The sequence below is a fragment of the Populus euphratica genome, unplaced genomic scaffold, assembly GCF_000495115.2.
Source record: "Populus euphratica unplaced genomic scaffold, PopEup_1.0 scaffold201.1, whole genome shotgun sequence".
NCBI lineage: Eukaryota > Viridiplantae > Streptophyta > Magnoliopsida > Malpighiales > Salicaceae > Populus > Populus euphratica.
The window spans coordinates 235932-246474 of NW_011500084.1; the positions used below are offsets into that span (position 1 = coordinate 235932).

The following is a 10543-nucleotide window of genomic DNA, read 5'->3' on the forward strand; positions in this document are numbered from 1 at the left end:
GAGGTAAGTAATGTCATGAAATTTTGTCATTCTGAGGCATGTGGAGGTCATTTTTCGTCAAAAAAGACATCCGCAAAAATCTTACAATATGGATTTTATTGGCCCACCATGTTCAAGGACACACATGCATTCTGCAAATCTTGTGAAAATTGTCAAAAGTTAGGATCTCTTTCAAAACGTCACATGATGCCTTTAAGTACTATTCTTGTCATTGAAATCTTTGACTGTTGGGGTATAGATTTTATGGGTCCATTTCCTCCATCATTTGGTTTTGTGTACATATTAGTCGCAGTAGACTATGTTTCAAAATGGATAGAAGCAATTCCAAGTCGTAACAACGATCATAAAACAGTCATTAAGTTTTTGAAAGAAAACATTTTGAGTCGATTTGGAATCCCTCGGGCCATGATAAGTGATGGTGGAACACATTTCTGTAACAAGCCATTTGAGTCTTTAATGAAAAAATATGGAATCACACACAAAGTTACCACCCCTTATCACCCCCAGACAAATGGACAAGTAGAACTTGCTAATAGGGAGATTAAACAAATCTTGGAAAAAACAGTGAACCCTAATCGAAAGGACTGGTCTTTAAGACTTAATGATGCACTTTGGGCTTATCGAACTGCTTTTAAAACATCATTAGGTATGTCACCTTATAGGTTGGTTTATGGAAAACCTTGTCATTTGCCTGTGGAACTTGAATACAAAGCTTATTGGGCTATTAAAGCTTTCAATTCAAACCTGGATGATGCGAGTCAGTTGCGTAAGTTACAAATAAATGAGCTTGAAGAAATAAGAAATGATGCATATCAGAATTCAAAAATTCATAAAGCAAGAATCAAAGACTTTCATGATAAAAGAATCTTGAGAAAAACATTTGATGTTGGTCAAAAAGTTTTGCTTTATAATTCTCGACTCCATTTATTTCCTGGAAAGCTAAGATCAAGATGGAGTGGTCCATTTGTTGTGAAACATGTATATCCTTATGGGGCCTTTGATATTGAGAATCCAAAGAATGGTAATGTTTTCAAGGTCAATGGACATCGTTTGAAAGCTTATTTTGATAATTTTCCTAGTGAAAATGAATCCATTGGTTTGAATGATCCTGTATATGAAGGTTGATTATTTTGTTTTTCTCATATTTTTTTTGTGTTTCTTTTTGGTGTGACTTTTGTTTTGCTAGTCTTTCTCCAACCCCGGTCAAATGGCGGATAACGGTACTCCGTGACTCTTAAGTCGGTTCTTTCAGTTTCCCATGATAATTGATATCTTTGTATATATTTGTTCAATTCCTTGTTCCTTCTCTTTTCTTTACATCTCTTCTGCACTTCTCTTTAAAAACAAAACAAAAAATGGACACCACTCTTGAAAAATTGAAAAAGTATTTTCCTGCTCTGCCTCAGAATGCGATTACAAAAATTTACCGTGCTAGGTGTGAAAGATTGAGGTTGTTAATGAACCATGGAATTCCTGAAGATATTCGTTGGATAATTGAAGCAAAGATCCGATTATCAGGTGAGTCTTCCAACTCTTTTATTTCATACATGCCTGGGATAGGTAAAAGCACTTTTGCAAAGAAACGTCGTGCAAAACGACTAAAAGTCTGTCACCGATGTGCCAGATGGACTTGTAATACAAAATGTCGTTCTTTAGGAATGGTATCTATAAACCGTGAAGATAAAATACAATTCATTAAGGATGGCTTGAGTAAGGAGTCTTTAGATAATCTTCTATTAACTCTTGAGACGCATCCTAGTGGAGATGTGCATCGTGCAATTCATGATTTATGACCTCATTTTCATAAAGAACATGATCGACTTAGTCTTGGGAATCTGACTGAAAAAGACCCTGTTTGCCAGTTTTTAAGAAAATTGGATGGGAAGCCTATCCCCGACCCATAGAGGGCGTTTAAGCCGTTCTTGGACATAAAACCAAGGGAAAGCTGTGAGCCACAATCACAACTGCTTGTACATACATATTTGTTTTTTATATATATATATATATAATAAAATAATAATAATAAATAAATAAATAAGAAAGAGAGAGAGAGTAAGACTTCAGCTAGTCTACATATAGGTGGTATGCTTTGCATTTTCAATTTCTCATCTATAAAATCTTCTCTTCCTTCCCATCATTTCTACTCAACCCATTCATTCAGCATATATAGAAGTGTGTAGAAATGGCAAGTTCCTCTGTTCCTAAAATAAAAACTATTTGTGTTTTTGGTAGATCTAGTCTTGGGAAAGACAAAGAGTTTTTAGAATCAGCAAATCATCTTGGTTGGGTACTAGCTGAGAGAAAGATTCATTTAGTGTATGGGGGAGGCAGTCTTGGGTTAATGGGGGGTGTTTCAATAGCTGCATTTGTAGGAGGCAGTCAAGTTTTGGGGGTTGTCCCCAAAGCTTTAGCCGAAGGGGACATCATTGGAAAAACAATTGGAGAGGAATTACAGGTCTCTACAATGTCTGATAGAATGAATACAATGTTTAACCATGCCGATGCCTTCATTGCCTTACCAGGTGGTCTGGGTACATTGGAAGAGATCTTTCATATTTCCTCTTGGGCCCAACTGCACATTCACCATAAACCTATAGGTTTGTTAAATGTTAATGGTTTTTATAATAATTTGTTGTCTTTTCTTGATCAAGCTGTGGAACAGGAATTTCTAACATCTTCGGCACGACAAATCATAATCTCTGCTGCTACTGCTGAACAATTGATTGACCAACTACAATCTTTCATCCCTGTAATTGATCCCTCCATGAGTCAACTCAATTGGTCAACCATGAAACGCCATAAAAAGCTTAAATTGGATTTGAGCCTTAGTTTGTGAAAAATTGTGTCTTTTGGTTTTATTAATAGCATAATATTTGTGTTTTGTTGTTTCTTATATTTGTTTTAGTATGTTTCAGGTTTGTCAATAGTCGCTGTTTCAGGTGATATCTTCTACACTCTATCTTTTTGCTTAGAACATTGAGGACAATGTCTTGTTTTGGTTGGGGGGAGAGGGTACTAGTTGATATTAAAAAAAAAAAAAATTTCTATTATTTAAACCATTTGCAAAACTATTGTTACTAGGATGGCAGAGTAATGGAGGAACTTTAGTGACTCTTGAGACGCATCTTAGTAAACATTCTTAACAAGGTCTATTATAATACTTCTTGAAATATTCAGGTTTACAAACTCTTGCATTGCTATCTATAGATTCTGTTTATATGCCCATCTAACAAGTATTTTTAAACCTTCATTTTCACACACACACTCGAACATATGATTGTGGGTTGCATATTGGATTATTACATTATTTGTGTTCTTTTGTTAAAGGTAACAACTAAGGGAAAGGGATAGTATATAATATGTAAAAAAAAAAAAGAAAAAAAAAATAATAATAAAAAGAAAATAAAAACAAAGTAGATAAGTTTGGTTTCGTAGCCTCCTTGACTTAAGCAAATAAGCCCGAAGGGGTGTTTGAACACCTAGTACCCTAAAGTCAACTGACTTGGGAGTTATTGGCCTAGTGCTTGCTACATGGGTTGCGGAGAAAGCTTAAGGGAATCAAACACTGCACTATCTACATATCAGTATTTGCAACCCGAGTTACTAAGCTCGTAGGGGTGTCTCAACACCTGATGCCCTAAGACCAACTGGTCTGGGAGTCATTAGCCAAAAGCTCGTTACATGGGTTCAGGATACATTGTGCTATAAATTGTTGCTTTCAAAAAAAAAAAAAAAGAGAAGATAACAATCCCAACCCAAGGAAGTTAACTTTAAACATTAGAACAAAAATTTTGTTTTCTTCCATGAAAAGCTCCATAGCTATGTTTTGATTTATTGAGCACCGAAAGAAGGTTTACTAATATCTTGTTTAAGAGGTATTAAGCAGATATATAAATTTAATGAGAGTTTGTTTATCTGGATAGATTAATAGAAGTTAAACGATGAATGCCTTGCTTTGTGGTATTTGCAAATTATTTTTCTATTTCAATGCTTTGATTACTAGGGACTAGTAATAAGCTGGTTGGGGGGTGTGATTAGTACTTAAAAGTGCATTCTCATTAAGGATTTATGTCATCATATTGCACCTAAAGTATCATTAAATTCCCTAACAAAAGCATGTTTTATATTAGCAAGTCTAAAAATATAATATACTTTTAATTCATGGTAAATGTTCATCCTAAATGCAGGTCTATCACATAAATAAAAGGATTGATTGATGAGTTTAAGGATTGAAATTGAAAGGATAAAAAGAAGGCCAAACTTAGCAAAGTGTTGCTGGTGCATTCCAAACTCGAACACCGTTCAGTAATTTGATCATATCTGGAGCTGTAGATATCAGATTTAGGTCCATTTTATATCGATGGAAAGGTAAGATATAGACCTACAACTTTCATATGAAGTCAAAGACTCAGTTCTGCCGTTTTCAAGCCCAAATCTTAGCAACAACGAAGACGTCGAAAGCTGTCCTGCAGCTCAAGCACTATTCGGTTTTTGGCTCATATCTTGAGTTCTAGAAGTCCAAATGAGCTCTGGTTTTTTTTTATGGAAAGCTGAGACAATTGCCCACAGCTTCCACAATTCAGTTGGCTATAATTCTGATGTGAGCAATGACGTTTTGGCCAGCCAACAATATCAAAAATCAGCCCACAATATCAAAAAACCAGCAGCCATTAATGTCAAAAACCAGCCACCAAATCAATGGATGCCCACCAATTCTTCAATCAATCAATAGTTCTGAAACTTAGCCTATAAAAGGAGGCATTGTCCATGTATTTAGTCATATTAATTTTCAGATCAAAGTTATCTTCTTGCTTTCTCTCTACATCTTTGTAATGTTCAAGTTTTCTTTTATGCTATAGTAATCTCTTGTTTATGCTCTTTCATTTCCTTTCCTATACTTAGTTAGCTTATATTATGTTTATGTTCTTATATTGTTTATTTGTGTTTTTCTCTTTCTTAATGTTTAGCTAAGTTAATTATGTCAAGGTGAAAAGGTTTCTCTAATGGTGTTAGAATAAATATAATATAAACTCAACATGAGCTTTAAATGTTTATATCCAAGAAAGATTGTTATTAACATGTTTTATCTTTTTATCTTACTAATTCTTAATACCTTGCTTATTAAATGTTTAATTTAGATTTGTGTTGTATAATATTTGGTACATCAAATGCTTGATCTTTCATAGTTTTCGGCCGAAATCGTTATTATGATAGAAACTTGATTTGTTGTTAACATAAATTAGCAACATGAATGCTTGATGATATTTATAAGTATGGTATTACTTATATAAGATAATTAATATGATCATGTTAGTAATTTATAATGAGCTAATAACGAGAAATCATCCGATTAGAACCTCCTTTGTGTGTGGTTTCTAGTTGAGTAATAAAAAGAGTTTATATTATATTTATTTGAAATACCATTAGTGAATCCTATAACGTTGACATATGTTTTGTTATTGTTTAATCCTTACATCAATATCACATCCCAAAACTTTCTTCAACTCCTTTTCTGTTATTATTCTCTTTAAATCTTTTTCTTTATTTGTAATTTATATAATTCACCTCCTTGTGGTTCGACCCCGGTCTTGCCGGGTTATTTTACTTTGACACTCCTGCACTTGGGATAAGACATCAACTCTTTGATCGTGTCAATAAGGTACTTAAAAGGTACATCGGAGATATGTCTTACCTTTATAGATGGTAGTTTGAAACTTGAAGGTTTTGTAGATGCTGATCTAGCAGGAGATGTTGATAGCAAAAAAAGTACTATAGGATATATATACACTCTAGGAGGCACTGCTGTTTCTTGGAGTTCTACCGTGCAAAAGATAGTCGCTCTATTAATGACAAAAGTTGAATATGTTGCAATCTCAGAATCTGCAAAAGAGATAGTATGGCTACAGAGTTTCCTGAAAGAATTGAGTAAGATGAATGGAAATGGTACTTTGTATAGCGACAATTAGAGTGCAATCTTCCTTGCCAAGAATCCAGCATTTCACTCCAGGACTAAGCACATTTAGATCAAATATCACTTCATCCGACAATTGCTAGATGATGAGCAATTGTTGCTAGAAAAGGTCTGTGGAAACAAAAATCTAGCTGTCATGTTAACCAAAGGAGTTACACATAAACTGAAGTTGTGTAAAACTTCAGTTGATCTTCAAAAATAAAAAATAATTTCATTATTTGTCTCAAAGTAGGAGTTTGTCATTAGAGACAAAACAATGTCACACCATATACAAGTGGAATACCTAACCCCCACTTTGCACATGGTAAAGGACACAAATGGTGGCATAAATCATGGCATGATTTATGCCCCTTCCCTCCTATTTGTATATATATATATATATATATATATGTGAAGAGCTACATGTGTGTGGGTGTGAAAAACACAGTGTGAAACACAGAGAGAAATACAGAGAGAGAGCTAGAGAGAGTTGAGTTGAGTAGAGAAGATTTTTCTCCTCCTCCCTATTTTATTGTTTATATTGTTTCTAAGTAAGATTAATACAAACCAGTAGCTCCGTGGAGCAGGCAAGCTACTGAACCATGTAAATTGACATGTTTGAATAGCCTAACACTTATGACTAGCTAGCATCATGTAGCGTATGTACCCTACCTTTTTGTACTTATTTCACTCAAATCAACTCAACATTAATATTTAATCATAACCATAAACTTACACCCAATTTTGTAACAACTAACCGATTGAAGCAAGCTTTATATCATATTAGTCAAATACCACCCCATGACACACTATATATATTACATACTGGCTTCAAGGCCATCATTGAAGGGAGCAAAACCACATAAATATCACGAAACTGAATAACAACCATACATGCTATTACACTCAATATATAATGATTAATGGTAGAGATTCAAACAAACAAGAAAGAGGAAGAACATCCATGCCAGTTATATATCCCGTGTCAATCTTCTCGAAGGAACTTTTTTCCCCATGGTAGGCAAGGGACAAGAGACGATGAATGAGCTTTCCAGGCTATCTTGAGAATGTTTAATGTAGAGCCCATAAATGAGACGTACAGACGGAATTGCATTATTCCAAATACTAAGACAGGAAGGAATGAAGCAATGGAAAGGAGTAATGTTGTCAACTTCCTCTCTGATTGAATGAGTATCAAAATTGTTGCCCCAAAGGATAGCATGGTCGTTATCACAGAAAAGAAGAGGAAGGTGAAGCCAACAATAAGTTTTCGAGGAAGAGAGATATGAAAATCTTGTAGCTCAATCGGAGAGGTCAACAAAGAGAGAAACACCACAAGCGAAGTCAAAGAGCTTGCTAAGGAGACAACATCGGAGACAGTGAAAATCAGAAAATAGGGAGAGTTGATGAAGTTGGGCTTGCCATTTTCATCAGAACCTCCGGGCACAGTATAGGCAGCAGCAAAGACAACAGTTGCAACAAGTGCAGCCACAGTGGAACAAGACTGAGATGTTTCCTTGATCCATATTTGTGCCTTTTCCAGTTGCTTCTCGTGCGCTATTTCGAAGCACTCTCTTGCAGTCTTTCCCTCGTCGTTCAGAAGCGGGACATAGTTAGAAGGAATTACCTTTTGCACTTGCTGCAAAATTGGGAGATAAATATGATTGTTATTGCTAAATAAAACTACGAACTACATAAATGCTATTACTATTGCAGATAATTTTAATTGTGAATCATATTTAAATTGTTCCCTAAGTGTCTTGGATTGGATTATTTAGTTGAAAAAAATGTTTTAATAGGATTGGTCCTCCTATAACTTGTATCAAGTTATGACAAAGGGATGAAAAGGGCTCACCTCAAACCATTGCAACTCCTCCTGAAGTTGTAGTGCAGGCCCAGGCTTGGTTACTCCACTGTTTTTCCTTTTCTCTGCAACATGATGCAATAATGTGTTGCCCTTACTATCAACAACTCGACGCATTCTAGTCAAAGGTATTTTCTGTTGCTTCAGAAAATGGAAGATCTTTTTCTGGCGATACATGACGGCCATATCCAAAATGCTCTGACCCTCCTTATTGAGCTTCTCAATAGCATGAGGATGTTGTTTTATTATCATCTCTACAATCTTTTCTATTCCCCTTCTAGTTGCAGTAAACAATGGGCTCTCCGCCGTAATAGTTAATGATGACTTTATTAAAGAAGTTTGTGCTGTTGGACATTGGACATTTTTTATTTCTTTTGCTTCGCTAGTGATTTTAGAAGTTTGCCCTTCGTCTTCTTTATTTAGGTCTCCTGTTATGATTTGTGATGAGAGCAGAACGGTTTGTTTTCCATCTCGTCCTTCCTCTCCCTCTAACTCATATGAGTCATCTTTCTCTGCTAGGCTTTTGGCGAATCTCAAAGCAAATACACGCTTTTTTTTCTGGTTCCAGATTCCTTCAAGCCAACATCCTACATCATGCTCATGCGAAAGGGAATGAAATTAAACATGGATGTGAGCTAGCCATTTTTATGAAATGGAAAGAAATGTTAATGATGACAGTAGAAGGATGAACAAAAAAAAAAGTCAATGATAGAAAAAGGTGAAAAAATAGAGATAAGCTAAATTAATTATCATATATAAAACAAAACAACACCAAAATAATTAAAAGAAGAAACGCATCTATAAAAGTGAGCCACATTTGTGTCCAATACCTTTGGGGACCTTTAAATATTTGAGTATGCCGCGTCTTTGATTCCTCTTCGAGACACTCCCCAGATCTCCTGGGTTCCTCCCCAGACCGCTCTCGAGATCTCCCACCCCCTTCTCTGCACGGCTCCGACTTTTTTCCTTTGATTTTATCTCGCGGTGACGTGGAACAGGAAGGCCTGCAACATTATTTTTTTTTGGTAATAATCAAAAGTTTTATTAAGAAAAAAGCTACAAAGATAATAGCCTAATTTACATTAGGTAAACGAGCAGAGGAAGGCCTGCAACATAATTTAGAGTTCAAATTATATACATATATATGTATGTGTATGTCCATGGTATTCAAACAAGAATATGTAGGCAATATTGTAAGGTCTAATAATGTGGTTGGAGAAGGCATACAACAGTGGATGAGTCTTTCAAATATGCCCATGGGAAATGCACTCTCAAAAGCAGCTGGCATTTCGGCTAGAAGTTGAAGAGTAGATATTTTATTTTTGTCCTTCAAGTTGGCGAGCGATCTATCCAGTTCTAGCAACAGTAAAGCTGTTTCTGTATTCATGGGATTAGGAAGACAAAAATTATACAATATCTTATATATGCATAGTTTTAAATTTGAAAAATTCAATATAGGGAGAAATTGGTACCAAAGTTTTGCCCTATGATAGCAGCGCTAAGGATGGACAGGTTATCTACCGTTCTCTGGCGGTGAATGGGTAATAGGAGGCCATCATCATCCACGCGTTGTCCTGGTTTGGATCTGATTAAAAACTCCACTATTTCTGTCTCAGCAAATCCGGCAGCTGTAAACAATGGGGTTTCACCGAACTTATTTGGAACCGAAAGCAGCTCGGGACAACGTTCTACCAAGAGTTTTACAGCCTTATTATTGCCATAGATGGTTGCTTCATGAAGAACCGTATTTCCAAATTTGTTTGTTTTCTTGAGAAATTCTGTCTCAGTTAAAGGTAATTCGCTTGTCGTCATGATTTCAAGTAAATCTTTAAGTGGTTGCTCTTGTTTGCTGCACACAGCTATATGAAGTGCAGTCTCCTTAGAGGCCGTAAGTGGAAAGTGCAAATTTTCGGAATGTTTCTGATAGTAGTCAATCATGCCATCCCATTTTCCATTCATCGCTGCTCTATAGGGTGCCTTCAGTATTGTCTCAGAACCCATAATTGCTCTCTACCTGAAATTATGCAAGTAACTATTGTTAATGAGCAATCTCAACTCAAAGCTAATTAAATTGTTACGCAAAATGCTAAGCAGGTTTGTATTTACTCATAATACCGATCATTAATATAATGGGAAACTAGATTCGGAAGAAAACACTCAAAGATAACTGTAAGTATATCATGCTCTTACATACCTTTTAGTAATGGAAATGATTGGAATGCTGCAATAGCTAGCTCTTGGTAAAATCAATGTCAACAAGAAAACTTGTTTCCAGAGAGATGACTACAAAGAAACAACTTAGCTTGCAGTTTTTCATAATTAAGCCGTTTGAGAACCCTATATATACAATCTTTTAAAGAACTATTCCACGTTAAAAATAAATGTAAATTAGTATATGTGTTTTCCTTGTTTAATATATGTTAAAGAATAATATAAATTATATTTTAGTATATATTAGAGAATAATATAAATCATATCTTACTATCCCATCTAATAGTTTAATTTTTTATGTTGAATTGGTTATTTGACATAATATCAAAGTTTTGATAACCAAGAGGTTATGAGTTTGAATTTCACCATTTTTATTTATTTGATAAAAATTAAATACAAAATAACGTGAATTTGTGTAAGTTTTAAGCCCACATGCCTTCATTTGAGAGGATATCTTGATATATAATCTAACAGCTTAAACTTTTTGTTTGAGTTGGGTTTTTTAAAATATATAAAAT

The 10543-nt window shown here is 35.0% G+C and overlaps 1 protein-coding gene across 2 annotated transcripts; it reads right to left on the reverse strand.

Moving 5' to 3' along the window:
- Positions 1-6711: 6711 nt before the first annotated feature.
- LOC105108914 (uncharacterized) lies at positions 6712-10197 on the reverse strand. 2 transcript variants are annotated; one of them, XM_011003414.1, is made up of 6 exons: positions 10005-10197; positions 9287-9828; positions 9042-9191; positions 8645-8818; positions 7806-8401; positions 6712-7589 (listed from the first exon to the last, which is right to left on the reverse strand). In XM_011003414.1, exons 2-6 carry the CDS (start codon positions 9813-9815, stop codon positions 6936-6938), a joined length of 2103 nt encoding a protein of 700 aa, XP_011001716.1. In that variant the 5' UTR covers positions 9816-9828; positions 10005-10197; the 3' UTR covers positions 6712-6935. The 2 variants fall into 2 exon arrangements, with proteins under 2 accessions (XP_011001716.1, XP_011001715.1); XM_011003413.1 differs by having other exon boundaries at positions 10009-10196.
- Positions 10198-10543: the final 346 nt, after the last annotated feature.

What these genes read in the sequence shown, in the direction of transcription:
- LOC105108914 (XM_011003414.1), bottom strand. Translation starts at nt 9,815, where the DNA reads ATGGGTTCTGAGACAATACTGAAGGCACCCTATAGAGCAGCGATGAAT. An exon ending in TGAAAGACTCATCCACTGTT is followed by an intron (nt 8,819 to 9,041) that starts GTATGCCTTCTC and finishes ATAATGTTGCAG; the next exon opens with GCCTTCCTGTTCCACGTCAC. An exon ending in ATATTTAAAGGTCCCCAAAG is followed by an intron (nt 8,402 to 8,644) that starts GTATTGGACACA and finishes AGCATGATGTAG; the next exon opens with GATGTTGGCTTGAAGGAATC.